This window comes from Siphateles boraxobius, unplaced genomic scaffold (assembly GCF_051911475.1).
Source record: "Siphateles boraxobius isolate OS27281-9 unplaced genomic scaffold, OSU_SipBor_1 56, whole genome shotgun sequence".
Classification (NCBI taxonomy): domain Eukaryota; kingdom Metazoa; phylum Chordata; class Actinopteri; order Cypriniformes; family Leuciscidae; genus Siphateles; species Siphateles boraxobius.
In genome coordinates, this window is record NW_027509182.1 from 10,466,349 (window position 1) to 10,488,182 (window position 21,834).

Sequence of the window (21,834 nt, forward strand, 5' to 3'; positions counted from 1 at the left end):
TTTACTATCAGTTTAGAATATGTATATTTTAAAGGTTTTATTAATTACGTTTCTAAATGGAATATTTATATATATAAAAAATAATATTTGGTTAATTATCAATTTGTTCTTTTTAGATCATGATTTTATACATGATTATGTCATGTATAGAAATTAAGCAAGAATAACTTGTTCTACACCCAGCAGTACAACAACAAAGTATATTATATAAATATTTTATATAACATTTAAAAAAAATCATGTTTTCAAGTTTACTAATGAAGTGTTACTTAAAACAGCAAGCAAATGAAAAACACCACAATTTTATTAGTTTCTTTACTTGATGAAAACCACAATAGCAGGATTATTTTTAAAAGCTGGTCTCGTTTGATATCACTATTCATTTAAAAACAAAAATGCAATCAATGCCTTAAATACTAGGAAGAAATTATCAAGTGTTGAAAATTTGGAATTCTTTTCATCCCGAAATTTAAGAGAACAATAATTCCACTGTTACTTTCATAGTTCCTCAGACGAATACCTCGAATACCTCAAACTTTAATACAGCACAAGCAGCCAGCTGGTGTGGTATTGGCCTTTACACACCTCATTATCTTTATTACACAGTAACAGTTTCCAGTTAATTGTGCTCAATGCAAACAAACATCACCAAATGATCAATGCAAAGCAGTCTTTATGGTAGAACATGCTGATGTGAGGCTAAGTTGTTGTCACTGCATTGTGATCATAAGTGTTTTGCACACAATTGTGTGTATGCTGGTTAGATTCAAAATAATTATGAGAAGAAAGAGAAAAGTCTTTTATGATTCACTAAAATACAGGTTCGCATCTGTATTGACAAAGATTCCTCACAAGTTACAATGAAGCCTGTTGACAGGTCAGTACAGTTGTTGACCTTTAAGGAGGACAAGATTGTGTGGGGGAGGGGGGTTACATAAATATAATTTAAAACTAAAACTGGGGTCTTACTGGAGTGAGCGATACCTTCATTTAATTCAATCTATAATGTGGTCAGTCAGTTAGTCAGTCTATGCAATATAAGAGTCCAAATGGTCTTCACAGTTACCACCACAGCAAAGGGCCACAATCCACTCTATACATTGGTTCTGTTACCAACCATCAAAAATGGAAACTATACTGGGAAACCAGATGTGGGAGAAAAACAATGTGGAAGTATGGCCTGTGCTGTCCCCTGATGACCCGAAAGACATATCTAGGAGTCAAGGAAATAGATCTTGTAGAACTTGTTCATTTGCTCCAGGAAGATGAAGGTAAGAACCGTGTGCGGCCCAAGACGAGCGTAATATGGAGTGAAACCCTTCCACAGACTGAAGAATCCTTCGTTTCTTATGACCTTCACCAATACCTCCTTAAGAAAGAAAAAGTGAAAAAGAATGAGAAAAAGGCTGGAAGTGTCAGAGACTATACCACCACTAACAACAAAAATAATAATAAAGGACATTTAATTATTGCACAAGTGTATTTAAACTTTACTTAGTATTTTATCCAGTGTACCCATTACAATTGTACTGAAAAAGTCATGCCGTCCCGACCTGCTGATTAAACGTTACTGTTGGTGCTCTAATACCTGCAACTCAGTGCAAATCAACTGATTACTAGTCTTTTGGTTTCCTCCGAGATAAGAAGTTTTCATGGAAGCCTATTTCCACCACAGGATAACCATATAAAAAAGTTGTGAGAAAAATAGAAAAAAAAAACGTATTGCCAGATGTAAACTGAGAATTCTGAGGGAAAAAAATCTGAATTGCGAGATGTAAACCTAGAATTATGAGGAAAAGTCAGAATTGCTCAGAGTTTCCAGACAAACTCAGAATTTAAAAAAATCAAAGAATTGGTATATAAAACATTTCAACTGCCCATTTTTATTTTGTGGCAGAAATAAGCTTTTCCTGAAACTTGATCCATCTCTGATTTCTCCCTACACCAACGTGACTGAAAGGTCACATCTCGAGCTGTCTGAGATCAGCAGCTTAAAACAGACAAGAGATTGACTAGAGTGAATTAAGAACATACCAAACCATTCTTGTACTCCGGCTTCCCATCAATCATTCTCATGTTCTGGATTCTTTTGAAAAGAATGAGATACATGTTAGCATTGGATAATCAGCACAATATCTACCCAAACCTGCTGCACAGAAAACAACCAGAATAGGCAAAACTTAATGATTTGAATGAATGTTTTGAGTCTTCTGTTTTTAAGTCAGGTCTTATTTAATGAGTGACTCAATTGTCTTATCAAATCTTATCTTTTGGTTTGCTTCCAAATTGTAAAAATGGAAATAATAATAAATCGAATGAGATGAAGTACCTTGTAAGTACATTTAAGTTACTTTATCATTCATCAAATAAAACACATGAACATGGTGTTAGTGCTATGCTCTATTATAAGAATGTCATACTATATATAATAATGTTAATTTTAAAATATTATATCAAAATGGTTAACATAAAATGTTGAATTTCCAGCAACAACAATTAGTGTGATATATTGCATTTGCTGTGATTTTTGCCATTCAAACCTAATTAAATATCTTTTATACAGCATGTATATTCTGTGATGTGTGTTTGGCCACCTTGCTCTCTACATACGAGTAGCTGTATCAGGCATTGAAAAACCCTTTGACCACTAGCATGTATACGTTATAAGATAATAAAGAATGATGGTCCCTTAAAGCAGTTAGCTTAATTATCAGCTCCAGATTTTACAACCTTTACCTGCACACATCTGAACAAAATATACTCCGTCAACTACCTTCGTTGACCTGCACTCATCCTTCCACCATACAAGGTTATATTTTGATAGTTTTGGTACATAAAGCACACCAATGCACAATTTCCAGACACATTTTAGTAATGGTAAAGCATATGAGGTTTAGAACTTTATACCGTTTATGATGTTTCTGCAATACTGATACTCCTGGCATCAAGCCAGTTCCTTATAAACAAGGTTTGTTTATAAAACTCTGTAAACCACATCGCAAATAAAAGTAATTCTGAAATGGTTATGATTAGTGATGCACAATTTATCGGTCATACCAATATTAGATTCAAGCCTTTATTGTGAATGCAATCGCAGGTTTGAAATCTGTCACACTGGTGTTGGACCATAAAATGGAAATTAATTATTAACTAACTGTCGGCTTCAGTCAACATATTCATCGCTAGTTATCATGCATGTTATATTTGTTTAAAGAGATACAATTCTGTCATCAATTACTCTAATGTCGTTCTAAACCCAGAAGACTTCGGTTCATCTTAAAAACACAATTGAAGATATTTTTAACGAAATCTGAGAGATTTCGGTTCTGTCCCTCCATTGAAAGTCTATTCACCCTCAAGGTTCATAAAGAGATTGTAAAATAAATCCATATGAATCGAGTGGTTTAAAGTCACTTTATATGATGAACAGATTGTCTTTCGGCTTTTATTCACATATAAACATTGATCAGCGAAAATAAACAGCAGCTCAAGCATGTTTGAGTGACACGTGATAATGAACCTCATTGGTTCTCACACATTAAGCAAGCATGCTTGAGCTTCTGTTTGCCAAAATTCAATGCCATAGTTTGCAGATGAATATTTATATGTGAATAAAAGCCCAAATTAAATATGTTCATCATATAAAGCAATCATGTTGCTTCATAAGACTTTGATTTAAATCACTCGATTCATATGGATATTTTTTTGCAATCGCTTTATGAATGTTCTAAACCATCGGTTCCCAACATGGGGGTCGCGGCCCACATTTTGAAAAATGTTGAACAGTGAGCATTAAAGCAGCAGTCCGTAACTTTTTTTTGTGTTCAAAATGTACTAAATTTATATAATGACGGAGTACATCATGAATCCTTTTTCCAAACCGTGTTTTTGTCTTATCCTGAGTCACTATGTTACACCTATAATAAGTGTTTATATTGGGACTATTTTACACTGGTTCGGGTCGCACCGCTGCTGTGTAACCCAGTGCCTGAGTGACACGTCATAGACATAAACAGAGAGAAGTAGCTCCGGCTACAAAGTTCTTCCACAATACGCATTATTCTGTTAATAAACGCATGTTTATTAATCACTTGAGCGCCAAACGATCATATTACAATTACATTAGCTATCCCCTGGCTGACCAAAAAATGGGTTTTCAACGAGGTCCCAGACAAAAGTCATTTAGTAATAGCCTATATAATTTTTTTCCCCCTACACACCAGTGTGAATACTGATATTTTTGTTATTGCATTTCAAATAGGGCCAATTAATAGGCTACTCCTAGGCTTACTTTTTTGTTATAGTATTTTCAATATTATACTCTATTATTTGTGCATAAACATATCTGGTTATAGTAATAAACACACAAACAAAACATTTTGTCATCCTTGCTGCAAGCTTACAAGAGCGACAATATCATTAAATGTGAAGGGGGGCCCTAAAATATTTTCTTGGGAAAAAGGGGGTCTTAGACAAAAGAAGGTTGGGAACCACTGCTCTAAACCAACACAGTTTTGGGGGAACAGACTTTCAATGGAGGGACAGAAAGTAATTTGGGTTTGGAACGACATGAGGGTGAATAAATTACAATTTTCATTAGGAAGTAAAGCTGTACCTGGTCTTAACAATATCAACTGGCATGGAGGCAGCGGTGGTGACCAGTCCACTGATCATACTGGCACAGAAATGACACAAGATATCATCTCCGAAATATCCTGCACAAACAGAAGTAGAGAGAAATTTTAAATGGATAATTGCAGTACCTTTCAGATTGACCTCAGTTCAACATTTCATTCAATCAGAAGAACACACTTCAATAGTCCATTCTTACTATGGTAAGTAAATAACAGTTAGTGATTGGTTAATCACTAATTCATCTGAATCACATTTAGACATTGCTTAGAAAACATTTTCACAAAAAACACTTTGAATTGACCACGTGAAAACTGAATTATGAAAAACTCAAAGGTGTTGCTACTACTGGATGTCATGTTATTGGTGTGCTGCAAAACTGATCTGAGCTAGTTTTTCCAAAGGCATTATAAGTCTAAATGTAGAACCCATTTGCACTAATGGTCTTTAAGATCTACTTAGCCATACAATGCTTTTGGGAAACAAAACCCACATCTAATTTGATCACAAAAAGGATGTATTGCCGGTAAAATGGAAGATTTCATTCTCCATCATGCAGTCAACTAAGGTATCCCATAGGACACGGATAATGCACGATCATATTATGTGCTGCATCATTTTTCTGTTTATTTGTAAAAAAAAAAAAAAAAAAAGTGAAACTTTCGTCTACTTCGCCACCATCTGCATTAACAATGTCCAGCATTTCATCATCAACTCTATTGGAAAACGAAATATTTCTAGTCACTTTGCTGCTGCAAATCACTGTCAGTGTCAAAGCACCCTTAGCAAACAATAAGGTTACTTTTCTTAACATTAGTTTTTTTCAAATATAATTTTTTTATACTTTATTTTAAAGGATTTTTCAAGTTAAAACACAAAACAACACTGGCTCGGACCAACCCGCCTTCGTGTCTACCCGAACCAGACACAAAATTCCCAGTTTCTTCCAGAAAGGAGCTGCCGGCAGTTATCAAAAAACTACACCTCAAGGGGGGAAAAATGAACACCTCCCCAAGGCCTTAAATATGTGATCACAGACAAAATATTGCAGAAAAAAAAGGAAAACTAAAATAAATAAATGGATAAATATCAATAAATAAAATGAGTAAGTAAAATGAATTTAATTAGAAATAAAATTAAAAAGGGGTACAGATTTTCTTTTTTCTTTTATAAGAAAAAAGAGCATTTCTTAACATTAGTTAACATCAACAATGATATCATAAATATATCTCTAAAGAATTTATTAATCCAAAGTTGTTTCTGTTTATATTATTTATCGGACCTGAGCTAACAATGAACAGTTGTCTTGTATTCTTATTAAGTAATGTTCATAAAGACTAACACATACTGTAAAAATTAACAAATATATTGCTCATTGTTAGGTAATGTCACTTAATGCATTAACTAACGTTAACCAATAGAACATTATTGTAAAGTGTTCCCGCAAATATTTATAACCCTCACACAAAACCACTTGGCAATGCCAGGCAGAGTCCCACACGGCGGGTCCTGTTTGGTAAACTTAACATTAATTAAATCCACTAACTTAATTCCTTACCCGACAAAACTACCAACTACGATTGTCTCTTATGAAACTCTGCAGTATATATATATATATATATATATATATATATATATATATATATATATATATGTGGCCATTGGTCCACTTAGCAGCATAAAAGAAATAACACTTGTATTATGAGTAGACCATATACAGAAAGCGAGCAAAGAGCGATCCCTATAAAATCACTGAAGGTTTCAATCACTTTAAATCAGCGCAATTGACTTTAATTCTCAACGCTGCAAAACGCATTGTAAAAATAAACCTTTGACTGTCTTCAGAATGTGAACCCAATATGCACCAGACCGCTTGAAAGCAGCTGCCCATCAACATGTACCGAATTCAAATAGTCTTGCCTATGGACCGCAGTCCACCTGTGCCTCATGATTCCCGACCTGCATCGCAAATGACTACGCAAATATTATTCCACCCGTTACATCAAATAATAGCGCTTCACCTGTCAGGTACTTGCAGAACTCTGATGCCAGAAATGCTTTTTCTTTTATTACGATCAAAACCAAGCACCAAAAGACTAAATTATGACCTGCAAACACAAACAAAGCTGTTCTCGGTAAGAAACAAGCAAATTACAAAAAAAAAAGGGAAAGATTTTGGACAGTCTTGCAGGTTTTTGGAGCATGACAGATGATTTCTTGCTGGTCTACAATGTTCTTTCAACCCTAACCATCTTGACCGAGATGGTCTACCAGGTTGATTTGTGCTTAGTCCAACTGGTAGTTCAACTAATTACCCACCAAGATCAACGAACCGTGTACATCAAGATACCATCAGGATCTGGAATTAGCTAGATTTTCTAGAAGGGCTGATACTACATGTTTGTGACTGATAAGATAAAAGGAGGTCCATACCAGAGTCCAACAGCGCTTGTTTGGACTGGGAATATGAAGCAAGTTGGGCTGCGTTCACAACAACTGCTCTGGCCATGGTGGGTATGCAGCCCTACATTAGAAATAAAAAGAAAAACACACATCATTAGTCTTTGTATGATTTTGCGGCACCCATTTTCAGCATCACAGCTGACTTTCAGACTATTTCTGGTAAAAGAATCAAATTCATGAAAATTCATTTAGTTCCAGGATTTCTTTCAAATCGAGCCAGTCTTATTCAAATCCCAATAATAGGCTAAAGCCCCTTTCACACAGCGCATTGATCCCAGAAAATTGCCAAATGCAAATCGCTAATTTATGATTTAAAAAAATGCGCGAGTGTGTCGAGATCATAAGTAAACTTAAGACGCTGCGAGACATTACACATCACATCGATGTCACGTGTCTCTACAGGATCTTTATGAGATGTGTGTGAACACACACACAGATTCCGAAAAATCACTGGTAGTGTGAATAAACCAAAAACGATTGATCCCGGGACAAATCCCCGGACACATTATCAGTGTATTGTCTGGCATATCTGTGTGAAAGGGGCTTTAGTCTCACAATTACATAAAACAAGCAAGATGTAGGAAAAAACATAAAACTCAAACGCATGAACATCTGCAATCTAGATTATTAGTGCACATGTAACAAGATTACACACAAACCATATTCTTCTAACACACACTTACCCTCCAGAGTGTGGTGACTCCTTCCTCCCTAGTGATTCTGATGAGGGCATTGAAGACGTTTGAGTAACCTCTCCTTTGCTCTGGAGGCAACCTGGACAAGAAAGAGATAAAGGAGCGAGTCATACTTTATTAACATTTCAATAATTTAATAAGATAACGATAATGATATTAACACAATCAAATGATACTAACAGTGTAGTATTATTTATGTACTATTATTGAATTTACAAATTTACTTTTAAATATATTTTTAATAAAATGTATTTTATTTTTAGCATGTACAATGGTACTGCTTAGAAAGTATATTTAGTTATATTCATGTATAGTTACTGTTTTGTGTGTGTGTGTTGTCTTCAAGAAAATGAAAATAAAAAAAAAATATTTTATTTAGGGTGACCAGACGTCCCGAAAAATTCGAGCTGTTGTTCCGAATCCGGCCCGAAAAAAATACTAAAGCAAAATCTTGAGTAGTTATTAGTTATGATAAAACATTAAAACTGTCCATGGAGGTTGAGTAGTCCTGCAGCCAGCCCTCGCCGACTGCTCATTGGCTGCAGCATCTTTTTTGTTTCTTTTTTTGAAGTTCTACAAAGATACCGTAGGTGCGAATTTAGATATGCATAAGCTCATTTTCATTCATTGTTTCGTTGACATGGCTGGTGTACCGGAACCCCAATACGCCGCTAAAAAGCAAAAACGTCTCTGCAGGTCCCGGGAGGAGTGGGTGGGGAAGTATCCATAGTAGCCATTTAAAAAATTCTGGTGCGATTGCTCTGTTAGTGAGCTTCATTTAAATAAGTGAGAACATTTGAACCTTGGTGGTCACCGAACATGCAGACAAGTGCTCACTAAACAAGTGGTTCCAAACAAACTCTGGTGCGGTTCAACTAAAATATAAACGCAACACGGACCAAAGACATCTAAAAGAACCAAAAACAGGACGTGATTTCACAAGATGCGTCCCTAAAAAAGGACAGAAAGAATGCTTAAGCATGCCTGGGCTGCTTCCAAAAATCACACACTTCCCTACTATATAGTAAGCAAAAACCAGTATGTGACAATGACTGAATTCACAGTACTGAATACACAGTACAATAAAAGAGTAGACAAAAAGTGCCCGGATGATTACTACTTCAGGTGAGATTCTGAAGTGTGCATCCAATGGACACTTTACTATCCCATGAGGCCACGGGAGAGGATTTGTGAATGGCAGTGAAGCAGCTGACACTGGGAGGTCACATGATAATGACAACATGGCAGATGTAGTACGTCCGGATTACATTCATTCATACACACATCACACTATTTAGAATGTACGGTTTTTAGCATTTGTGAAGTAATTACTTATTCAAAATAAGCAGCTACTCAAGAGAATGTGCGATTTCGGACGCACCCTTGGTTTTTTTCGTGACGTTGCCCATTATAGTTCGGTACAGGCGTCAGAACTGCGTCTTCTTGCAGCAGATCTTTGTGTGTGTGTGTTAGGGATGGGACGGTATGGAAATTTCATATCACGATTATAGTGACCGAAATTATCGTGATTATCAATATTATCACGGTTTTGTTAAAACAAGATGAAAGTGTTAAACAAGAAGTGATGCTCAGACTGAAAACATTTCAAAAAGTTTTATATTTGAGAATCAACAAACAACAAATAAAACGAGCAGCTAAATGCTCTTTTTAAAGCAAGATTCTATTCTGTGCCATTTCCTTCCTTATAATAACTCAGCGCACATCCATGTATATCACAACGGACGTGCGCTCATTTAATTCAAATACAACTTCTTCTTGCGTCTCCGTTTTTGATTGTATTGAAAATGAAATCAGAGCTGATTTATTGTTACAGAATTTGATAATATTGTTGTGATCATCTTGTCCGGACGAGTTTTTTACGCTGTACAAAATGGATTTAACAGGTAATAATAGAGACATTAATCTCTATTCAATATGTGCCATAATTATGTGGTAAAAAAAATCTGTGTTATAAGTGTACAATGAATATACATTATTATCTCTTAAATGTCACTCTTAATAGTCTTGTTTGAACTTGTTCGTTCGTCTTTGGCTCAAAGCCACTTGCTGCGAACTTTTCTTCGCGGAAGCTTCAAGTTTATTTCAAGTGAGTGAGATAAAATATTTCAACTCAAAACAACATTTTGTGCCCAATTATTTCCCAGACGTAGTTTTAGTATTGAGGTCAAAGTTAACATGCCTTGCGTTCGCTACAACAGTGGATGATGGTCACACAGGACGACTCACAGATTTGAAGTGTTTACCCCTATCACAGCGACTTTTTTATGTGCATGTTTTGCAGAGACAGTGACCATCCTCGATTAAGTTTCCCCCAGGATTTTTGTAAATGCCAAAATATGACCACACCTCAGATTTGGTCCTCTTAAAAGGCTTAAAAATCTCCCGAACAAGGCCACTGCCTTCCGCCATTCCTTCTCAAAAAAAAAAAAAAAAAAAAAAACATTGCGCGGCTGCGTCAGACTGTTGCTGGCTGGACAGGATTTATAGTGAGTTATTAAAATCGCGATAATCAAACACGGTTTTAATGATAATTGAATTTGAAACGATATTACTAACCGTCAGTACATTTTATCGTGGTTTATAGTGAAACCGGTAATCGTCCCATCCCTAGTGTGTGATGGAGGAATTCCTGCTGCTGCTTTGACTCCTTTACACATTTTCTAATCTCTTTGAGGGCTTTGAAAAATACCATTGTACTGTATGCATGCATGTATTTATGTACTGGACTATGAGTCTTCTGAGGCAGTGGCAGAACCGTAAGAGGCTGGTATACAAAGCTTCTTTCCACACTGTTGTCTCGTCGGTCAACAAACTTTCCTGTAGATTTCCTGTAGCTCAAACAGTAGAGCGTTGGCGCTAAGGTCATGGGTTCAATTCCCAGGGAAAGCAAAAACTGATAAGAATGTAAAATGTGTACCTTGAAATACAATGCAAGTCGCTTTGGATAAAAGTGTCAGACAAATGTTAAAATGTCAAACATGTCTCAGTTATATTGTTATTTTCTGCTTGTCCGGCACTTTGGAACAACACAGCCTTGTTTCGGCAGCGACTTTCAGCATGTTTGCTATAACGACATCTGACGTTTGCATTGTAAGTGCGTGAGAAAGTCACATTAACCATGTGAAATACAATCAGAGCGTTCAGACTGATTTCCAGAAAAGCGATTTGAATAGGATTTCAAACCACATTTGGATGTAGCTTGAAACGGATTTGTAAAAATCACATTTCATGAGATTTTTTTTTGCCGTACATACTTGAAATCTTCAGTCGGATATGCACAAAAATCGGATTTGGACTGACAGTCTGAACGTAGCCTAACTGTGCGTTCACACTGCCGCCGGCGAGAGCGTCAAAGTGGCCGGAAGTCATTCATTTTCAATGAGAGCCGGCGGCGAGCTCCGGCGGGGGCGGCGCGTCTTGGACGGTGAGGGCGACGAGGAGATTTGAAATCTGGTCAACTTTATGGTAATGAGCTATGACGCGGTTCGGCGGCAACAACGAATCGGAATGTAGAAATGCTCCGTTTGAGAGGATTCCAGAGAACGCAGTCTGTAAACTTTGGTTCCGACCACATTAGTTCCCAAGCGAAATAGAGGAGATGTTGATCATTTGAATTTGATAAGTAGATGCGTAACACTATTTATAGGCAAGATTTTCGTGCTTATACACTTTTTTTCTGCGAGAATGTAAATTAGAATAGAACTTAACCATGAACACAAAAGCCACACCACACACATGGCTTTTAATTGGTTTATTTTGTTAGCAAACATGTCACTATAATTGTTAAGTTCTTTCCATCGATTAATTTTCTGCAAAAATAACCATCGACATGCTTGTTTGCTTTGCGGCCCCTTTAAATGAAGTTTTAAAAAAGACCAAGCATTCGATCTACGTCAGAGCAGCCACGAATCTTTCCACGGCGTCGCTGGCAGGGTGGCGAGAGCAAATTTTGCCGCTCTCGCCGGCGGCGGTGTGAACTAGAGGTGGGCGATATATCGTTAAGACGATAATATCCAAATTGTTGTCTGGACGATATGCAAAATTGGGATATCGAATATTTCATAATTTGTACAATCCGACCCCCCAAACATGAAAAGAGCTGAAGGAAGTTAAAGAGAAAACAAATAATGCACACTATAACCTTCTAAAGAATTATATGTAGCGATTTTAATACTGTAGGGGTTGGTTTGACTGTATTTTATTTTTTGTACAAAATCACGATCGTTCCTCAATTGCACGAGAGTAAGCTGCTAAAGTTACTAATTTGCAATATACAACTACAAAGTTCTTACCTGTGTGTTATGACGTTTAGGTTTAAGCAACAATCCAAAATCGTAAAGAGAAGGCAAAATATGCGTTGTTTGTGGAAAAATGATCTTAAGTTAAAAAGTTTTTCTTAAATGTCTGTGGCGTCCTCGAGTGGCGAGCTTCGTGATTGCATCATTAGAAAATTGCGTTGTATGAGTCCAAAAGATGGAATACATTTTCCCAAGAGATCGGTTCCGTATGCATTACAAACCGAACCATTCCGGTGGTTGGACCATTTTTCCTGCCGACCAAAATCCGCGCTGGAGCGAACACCACAATGTTGCGCAACATCAACTGGCAAATGTAATGAAAGCAGAACGAAACTCATTATTTTGTGCTTCACGGACCATTTATCATTTCGGACCAATATCAGTGCAGCGCGATCCGATCTTGAAGCAACACCGTTACTACATAAGAGATCAAGTAAACAAAGCATTTGAATTCGCCACTTAAGTAATAACATCGCTACGAGATTTAGTGAGAAGCATTACAATTTCTCCATTATTAACTGAGCAAACAGCGCTAATGTGGAAACCAGGAGAAACATTGTTCCATGAATGAACTAGTTATAGGTTTTAAGTCCACAGATCACCATGGATTTAATGTAGTAACACTAACTTGTAACCATGGAAGTTTGGCAGAAATATTAAAATGCGTCACACATCTTTTTCCAGCACTTCAAAACTCAAATGTTATATGTTATTTAAATTTTATTTTTAATGTGATGACCAAAACATTATTTGTTCATCCTTCAAAGATTACCCCCATTTATAAAACTAAAAGTTTCAAGATGTAGGAAAACTCACAATTATTTAAAAATAATTTTTCTATTAATAAATAGGACATTTCTATGGCATTTCTTTATTTTTGCTGTATCGAAAACGTACCGAACCGTGACACCACTGTATCATATCAAAACAAACCGTGAATTTTGTGAACCGTTACACCCCTATTAAAAATTTAAAAGAACAATAAAGACTTTGAATAATAAATGACTATTGAATAATATTTTATTATTTTAAAAAGTTTAGGAGTCTTTAAATCAATAATGTCTCATATCTTTATGTACTAGTAATTCTATACAATAATAAGTCAAATGCAGCAAGTCAAAAGACCAACTGGACCTTCTTTACCAGTTTGCACACATTTCTTTGAAGGATTGCAAAAATATCGTCTGAATATCGATATCGAGATATTGAAAAAAAATATCGAGATATTCATTTTTGTCAATATCTCCCACCCCTAGTGTGAACGCATAGTAAGTGATTTATTTAGTCACTTTTAGGTGAATTATGAATTATGCTGAAGCGTAATGATAATCTTCTACCTCCCATCAGCAGTCATTCGAATGAGCGCCACCTCAGCCGGAGTCCCGACGAACGCCCCCGTGGCCCCAGCGGTCATCCCGATCAAAGCCTTCATCAAGAAGTTGGGAGGTGTGCCATCCGCTTTAGACATGCGCTCAAACAGGACCGTGTAGATGCCCAAGCGGGTCGTGGTGTAGGTAGCCTGTCTCAACAGACCCGCCGAAAGCCTGCAATTAAAAACAAGGGACAGAATAAATGCGTAGTGAGACAAGAGATATACGAGATATGTATCAGATATAAACCTAATCAGATATTTACTGCTTGTGTAAAGCTATGGGCTCCATCTACAGCCACTCAGTAAGGATGTCCAGCTAGAGCTCCCTAGTTTCTCACATCCAGTGTCTGGTAAAATTAATGTTAAAAAACAAAAAAACATTAATTCAATAATTCATTCAAATTCATTACTCTGTACTTGAACATTCTCGCCTCGTTGTGAGAACGTGTACCTCACTAATCTACAACGCTGGTTTCCTAGCCCAGTCGCGCCATTGTTTTCTTTCTCACCCGGTGTAGATGCCCCCGACGCCCTCGTTGCGCAGGATACTAGCCAAGGCGTGCAAGCTAGTCTTGTACTCGCGAGCTTTGGATCCCTGACCGCTCAACTGCATCCGGTTCTTCACCAGGTCCAGCGGCTGCACAAACACTGTTGCACCCATCCTGGAAGTCAGAGAGAATGCATGCATGTTAGTTAAATCGGTAACACTTTACAATAAGGTTCATTAGTTAGCATGAACTAATAATGAACTGCACTTATACAGCATTTATTAATCTTTGTTAATGTTAATTTCAACATTTACTAATGCTTTATTAAAATCTTGTTAACATTAGCTAATGCACTGTGAACTGACATGAACAGCTGTATTTTTATTAACTAATGAACCTTATTGTAAAGTGTTACCGCTAAATCATGCATTTACTTTAAAGCCCTGTTCTCATCCTGAAGGAATCCTGTTAAAATGAGCAAAAATTAAAAAAAAAAAAAGATAAGGACACATAATATTAATTTTTCTCTACAGGATCAATATGATCCCTCAATAGGATAAAATATTCCAGTTGGAAAATTCAGAATAATCACAAACTGGAAACGGAAACTCCTGTAGGAATCGCAGTCCATCCAGTAACTGTTCATCCTGTTGCTTTATAATCTTAACAGGATCCTTTGAGACTAGCCTATTTTCAAATAACGACTGAAATGTATTTAGAATTTAAATTTCAACAGGAGTGCGTTTTTTGACTGAGGACCCTACAACAGCTGCTGTTTCTTTAAAAAAAAAAGTAACAAATTAAATTCCTTTTAAACTTGTGCATTTATGGTTTAATTTAGACTTTGGCTCAGTTAAACACAAACAAGGCAATAATGCCTTTAAAATGTGCATGAAACGGAAGTTGAAATAGTCTTTTCTTCCCTATATCAGAGTGAAAAGGCTTCTCGGTCAAGAAAAATATCTAAGGCCGGACTGGATTTTGTTTGTGGGGAATTTGGTTGGATGGTTGTGGTTTGCTATTGGTGGATCTCATGTGGGTGACAGGTTGCTCCGCCCTCGTGCCAGTAAACACGTCATCAGAAAAGAGCAGAGTTGTGGAAGGAGGGGAACACATTCTGAGTAAAGATTAGGAGGGCACATGAATTTTATGAAAATAATTAAGTGCACGGATACATCTTTTATAATAAATACAGCAAAATTCCATAAAAAAAACAAGAATTGTCCATGTTTACTTCATGGTGACTTTAACATTTACCTAAGGACAACCTGTATAAGAAATAGCATTGATTTACAGGTCTTGTATTTGTTTCAGAGAGTCCATCTGTGAGGGAACTGTCTTAATAGTGTCCTAAATTTGTAGTAATATATTTAAGGATGAAATTTAATATTTAAAGATTTTAGACAAGTCTTTTGTGAAACAAATAAGTTACAAAAGAGGGCCTACAACGTACATTCCTCAGTGACACATGACGACGCGTGACATTTAAAGTGAAGTTCAAATGTTGACACCGGGTTACCAGGCTTTCTCTGGGGCCTGCAAATTCGTTCACTACAAAACTCGGAGAAACAGACAAGAAAAACCATAACACACCACATAAACTCCTTATGCTGATTCTGATCAATAGCTCGCACAGCAGATAACGAATGACCCTTATCATTAATCTCACTCTCATCAGTTGCTCATTCAACTCAAACCCATGCAACAGAGAGCGCCGCTGATTGCATAGGCGCATTATACATACCCAGCCAAGCCACCGAAGAGAAACTTAATAGATTTGGGTGAGGTTTTGGGCTTGCCCGTGTGCGCTGCGGCTGCCATGGCTGCAGTGCTGGTTCGGGTTTCTGTAGGACACCTTCGCTTCTGCTGATTTACTTCTGCTGTTGTATACAGCAAGGTGACTCGCCTGGAACGCGCACGACAAGCGGAACACGCATGGACCAATGACGTACGAGTTTTAACTCGCGGGGCCGTGTACGTACGTGACGTGTCATTTTGTGTCTTAAAGAGGCAGACACGCCTTTTCAGCTGTGAGTGAGTTTTTAAAAAGAGAGAATTCAAGCCACTGCAGAGGTCTTATGGCAATTTAACATCAACAGCAACACCAAAAATAAATGCAAATTCTACTGGAAGTTATGCGTCTGTCATATGCATAACATATTTGATTGAGATTTTAGATATATACCTTCAAAAAGCTCCTTAATTGCTTTATTTACCATTTACTTGTGTTAATTGATGTAAACTACTCTGTCTTGTTTAATATGATATTACTTTATTTAGGTTGCATTGTTGCTACTATATTTATGACTATTACTGAGACTTTTTTAACTAGGCTAATTATTGTGTGTTTCTCAGAGTCAATGCTGAAATATTTTGTAGCTTATAGAAAGGGTCATTTGTAACTTTTACATTTGTAACTTTTCTCAATGCTGCTGATTATGGATCAATTATGTTATTACTGTATAGCCTACATATTTTTCTTCAGTTAGGGATTACATACGTGGGTTGATTTTCATGTTATGTCAGGCACCAGCTCTTGGTATTAATGGATTTAAACGATTAGGCCTATAGTTTTTCTCCAGTAAGACAAAAACGGCCCGAGTGCGGTTCTGTGTTTGGTTTTCTGAGTTGTCTTGCGCCCCCTTGAGGAATAACACTTTGTGTATCGAAGATCAAGGAACAATGGCTGATTCTGACACGTTTGAACAAAATAGCGAAAAATAATTGTATTAGATAAAAAGGTTATTTTAAGGATGACCCTATCGTAGTCATAACCTAAATAAGACACAAGTCATAAAATGTACACAAATGTGATGTTTATCTAAAGTAATTTTTGTTTATTGATATCAAAGGTCAGCAGCAAAGGCATTAGTTAATAAAGTGATATTAAATACATAAAGTCTATTTTTATTATTTAACATATTTAAAGGGGACCTATTCTGGCCCTTTTCAAAAGATGTAATATAAGTCTCTGGTGTCCCTGGGATGTGCCTGTGAAGTCTCAGCTCAAAATACCCCACAGATCATTTATTAGCTTGTCAAATTTGCCCCTTTTTGGGTGTGAGCAAAAACACCGTTTTTGTGTGTGTCCCTTTAAATGCAAATACAGCAATTACAGAAATTGTAAGTAGCGGTGTTCAGTCGGACACTGATAGAAAGACTCAGGAAGAAGTTATAACTTTTAGAATGCACTAGGACGTTTCTGAATGTTTAGTGGATAGATTTATGTATTTGTTGTGGGGTTGTCGATCGATTGTGTAAACACTGAAGAGCTGATCGTCACGTGCGCACTGTTGACATTGACAGCAGCGCGGATTGATAGAAACGGAAGGAAAATAGTGCCGCATTAAAACTGAGGTATGAATTTTGCCCGGCGTGTTTTTTTTTGTGTTAAATTAATCAAGCTTTGAAACGCAAATCTTTTTTTCACGTAAAAACGCACAGTTTTGTGGCTCCGGAAAGTAGCCGGGATTACTTCATTCAAAAACTTCCAGCGGTCAGAACTCGGACCAGGGGGGTGACAACAGAGTGGGTCAGTGTGTATACACTATAGTGCTGGTAAGGATTGCATACAACTTCATGTCTTAAATGGGCGAACTAACCCTTTAAGTCAATCTATGCTAATTAGGCAGATGGTCACCAGTCATGGGCGGGGCTTCCCCATACTCTTATAGAATAGGGGGAAATCTAACAGCTGGTTGTGAGAGATAGTTTAGGATTTATGGGGATTATAAAAAAGGGTGGATTTTTACCATTATAGTCTAGTTGTTTACACACACTGTGGACACTATGTTCAAACACATTATAAAAGTGAATTTTGCATAATGGGGCAATCCCCTTTAATTATTGCACGTTTGTGTAATATTTTGAGTTTGCATTTCACTGTTTTTATTCATTTTGAGGAATATTGAATCTGTTTTTGTTCAGGTGAGATAAGTAAATGCATGCTTACATTTAACAGCTACAATACCCATCATGTTCACACATGGCACACGATGCCCCTCCTTATTTCTCCCAACATGAGGACAGGAGAGCTGTGGGTCAATAAATGGGAAAACAAAGTAACTTGCGATGCTTATTTGATAAAGTAACTGTCACGGATCACAGAGGAATCAGACAAGATGGTCAGTTATCAGTGTTTATTTTGCAGAAGGATTGCGGTCGGAGATAACAGGTGAGAAGAAGTAACATAGAAAGTTCAATGAAGCTTAGCTGTGGTTTTAAGTCTCTCTCTTTCTTTCCCTCTCTTGCAGGTGGCGTGGCGATGGCTGGTACGGATGGGTTGATCCAAGATGAGTGAAGCGACGGTAAGTAGAAGGTAAGTGATCGGGAAGTCTGTGAGCCATGGAATGACGAGACCAGACAAGTGACTGCAGTGAAGGTGAGTGTTTTATAGTCCATATGGTTGATGGGACACAGGTGACGGTGATTAGTACTCAGGGGATAATGAACGGGGAAAAGTCTGGTTGGGTGAAAGGGAACGAGTGGGCGGAGATGGTGATCTGGATGATGTAACCCTGACAGTACCCCCCCCTCCCGAGGCGGCTCTTGACGCCTGAGACGGGCGCTGCCGGCGGCGAGGTCGACCACGACCCCTGGGAGCTGGACGATCCGGATGATCACTGTGGAACTGGGTGAGTAGCGTTGGATCCAAGATGTCATCTCGCAGGACCCAGGAACGTTCCTCTGGTCCGTAGTCCTCCCAGTCCACCAGGTACTCCAGCCGAGGACCTCGCCGCCGAGAATCCATGATAGAGCGGACTCGATAAATGGGCTCCTCTTCAACGGGAACGGGAGGAGGTACGTCAGTGGGAAGGTTATCTGAGGGAACAGGGGTGACAGGGTCAGTGAAGGGTTTAAGTAAGGAAACATGGAATGAAGGAGCAATCCTGAAATGAGGGGGAAGATTGAGCCTGTAGGTCACTTCGTTCAACTGCCTCTGGATGGTGAATGGTCCGATGAATCGAGGACTCAGCTTACGGCAAGGTAGACGGAGACGGATGTCTCGAGTCGACAACCACACCTTTTGACCTGGCTGATACTGAGGGGTGTCGAGTCGGTGACGGTCCGCTTGTTCCTTGTGTCTCCGTACTGCCTGCTGTAGATGCACATGAGCTGAGTCCCATACCCCCTCGCTCTGATGGAACCAGAAGTCGACAGCTGGAACCTCCGAGGGCTCACCCGACCAAGGAAAGAGTGGAGGCTGGTAACCAAGGATACACTGGAAGGGGGTGAGCCCGGTGGTGTTCTGCCGCAGAGAGTTTTGGGCACACTTACCACCCATGGGAGGTAACGGTTCCAGCTGTCCTGGTACTGATGGCAGTACGTCCGCAGGTAACGTCCAATCTCCTGAATCTTCCGCTCAGTCTGGCCGTTAGTCTGCGGATGGTAGCCTGAGGAAAGGCTGATGGTGACCCCGAGGAGTTTGAAGAAGGCTTGCCATACTCTTGAGATGAACTGAGGTCCCCGATCCGAGACGATATCCTCTGGGAGGCCGAAGTTCCTAAAGACGTTGTGGAATAGAGCTTCAGCTGCTTGTAACACAGTGGGAAGACCAGGTAAGGGAATCAGCTTACAACCTTTAGAGAACCTGTCCACAACAACGAATACGCAGGTAAAGCCTTCTGAATTGGGTAGATCAGTCATGAAATCGACACCAATGTGTGACCATGGTCGCCTGGGAAGAGGTAACGGCACGAGCTTGCCTTCTGGGACTCTCCTCGGGGTGTTGGTGATGGCACAGACTGAACAACCGCGGATGAACCTGGAGACATCTCTGGAGATGGACGGCCACCAGTACCGTTGACTGAGGAGCGAGAGGGTACGCTTGCTACCCGGATGTCCAGAGCCCGGAAGGGAGTGAGCGGAGTCCAGAAGGGGAGTACGTAGATGTGGAGGTACGAAAATACGCCCTTCTGGACCTCCCGGCGGAGCGGGTTGACGTGTCAGTTCCTGGGCGATCTGTTGGTCAACCTCCCAGACGATTGGACTGAGGATTACGGCTGGAGGGAGGATAGGTTCGGGATGAAGATCTTCAACAGAGGTGTGATGGAGTCGTGAAAGTGCATCAGCCTTGCAATTCTTACTCCCGGGACGATATGACACCACAAACATGAAGCGTGTGAAGAATAGAGCCCAGCGGGCTTGTCTAGGGTTCAGTCTTTTAGCCTCCCTTAAGTACTCCAAGTTGCGATGATCGGTGATTACTGTGAATTGATGGTTAGCTCCCTCCAGCCAGTGCCTCCACTCCTCAAGGGCCAGTTTGATGGCCAGCAGCTCTCGGTTACCGACGTCATAGTTCCGCTCCGCCGGGGCTAATTTCTTGGAGAAGAAGGCGCATGGAAGGAGTTTGGGTGGCTCACCCTGCCGCTGAGAGAGAACTGCTCCTACTCCAGTAGATGAGGCATCTACCTCTACCACAAACGGAAGGTCCGGGTTTGGATGAATGAGGATGGGAGCAGTGATGAAAGTTTCCTTTAAACGCTGGAAGGCCTGTACTGCGGAGGGAGATAGGGACAGAGACTTGGGCCGTCCCTTGAGGGAAGAAGTGAGGGGAGCACTGATATGACTGTAGTTCCGGATGAATCGTCTATAGAAGTTCGCGAACCCCAGGAATCGTTGCAGTTCCTTTACGGAGGAGGGTTGTGGCCAGTTCTGGATAGTTTCCACCTTCCTCTGGTCCATTTGGATGCCCTGTTGGTTGATGACATAACCCAGGAAGTGAACGGTAGAGGTGTGAAATTCGCACTTCTCCAGCTTCAGATATAACCTGTGTGCTCTCAGCTTCTCGAGGACCTGGATGACATGTTGATGGTGCTCAGACATAGAAGAAGAGTATATGAGTATATCATCAATGTAGACGATTACAAAACGGTTGAGGAACTCTCGAAGGACTTCATTCATATGACCTTGGAAGACGGCAGGAGCGTTGGACAGTCCGAAAGGCATGACCTGATACTCGTAGTGGCCTGAGGGGGTCACAAAGGCAGTTTTCCACTCATCTCCATGCCGGATTCGGATCAGATTATACGCACTTCTAAGGTCCAGTTTGGAGAAAATGCGTGCACCACGCAGCTGTTCCAGGGCGGCAGGTACCAGAGGAAGGGGATAGCTGAATTTGACAATCTGAGAGTTAAGATGACGGTAATCGATACAGGGCCGCAAGCCTCCGTCCTTTTTGGCCACAAAGAAGAAGCTCGAAGCGGCAGGGGAGGTAGATGGTCGAATAAACTGCTGATGTAAAGCTTCCTTCACATACTCCTCCATGGCCTTCTGTTCCGGGATGGACAGAGGATATATACGACCTTTGCGAAGGGTGGCTCCGGGTAGCAAGTCGATGGCGCAGTCCCATGGCCGGTGTGGAGGTAGTTTGGTTGCCAGTTCCTTACTGAATACGTCCTGGAACGCCTGGTACTCCACTAGGATTTCGCCTTGAACTTGGACTTCAGGGCTTTCCATCGAAGTAGAACAGACAGGAACTCTAGTTTCCCCCGCGGGTGACTTGGAACGGGACGAAGAATGAACCTTCTGGATGGAACTGAGGCAGGATCTATGGCAATCTTCACCCCAACGGAGTACCTCTCCAGTTCCCCAGTGGAGTACCGGCTGATGTTGTACTAACCAGGGACGTCCCAGGATGATATCCGCGGTGGACTCCTCCAGCACCATAAGAGAAATTTCCTCAGAGTGTAAACAGCCGATACGAAGAGTTAGAGTGGGTGTATAAGGCGAATTCGACCACGACCTAATGGCTTGCCTTGTATGGTTTGGACGGGAAGATCTCGGCACAGACGGCGTCGCCGAATATTCAACTTTTGGAGAAACTGGGTGGATATGAAGTTCCCCGCAGACCCGGAGTCAATGAG

At 39.6% G+C, this 21,834-nt stretch overlaps 1 protein-coding gene across 1 annotated transcript; it reads right to left on the reverse strand.

The window, feature by feature from the left end:
* Nucleotides 1-286: 286 nt before the first annotated feature.
* slc25a11 (solute carrier family 25 member 11) lies at nucleotides 287-15,929 on the reverse strand. Its single transcript, XM_077206697.1, has 8 exons — nucleotides 15,714-15,929; nucleotides 13,991-14,143; nucleotides 13,447-13,653; nucleotides 7,779-7,869; nucleotides 7,066-7,156; nucleotides 4,616-4,715; nucleotides 2,035-2,086; nucleotides 287-1,369 (listed from the first exon to the last, which is right to left on the reverse strand). Exons 1-8 carry the CDS (start codon nucleotides 15,788-15,790, stop codon nucleotides 1,214-1,216), a joined length of 927 nt encoding a protein of 308 aa, XP_077062812.1. The 5' UTR covers nucleotides 15,791-15,929; the 3' UTR covers nucleotides 287-1,213.
* Nucleotides 15,930-21,834: the final 5,905 nt, after the last annotated feature.

Coding starts and splice junctions, on each gene's coding strand:
- slc25a11 (XM_077206697.1), bottom strand. CDS start 15,790: ATGGCAGCCGCAGCGCACACGGGCAAGCCCAAAACCTCACCCAAATCT. Junction 4,716..7,065: donor ACAAGCGCTGTTGGACTCTG/GTATGGACCTCC, acceptor CTGTTTGTGCAG/GATATTTCGGAGATGATATC. Junction 2,087..4,615: donor GTTGATATTGTTAAGACCAG/GTACAGCTTTAC, acceptor TCTTTTCAAAAG/AATCCAGAACATGAGAATGA.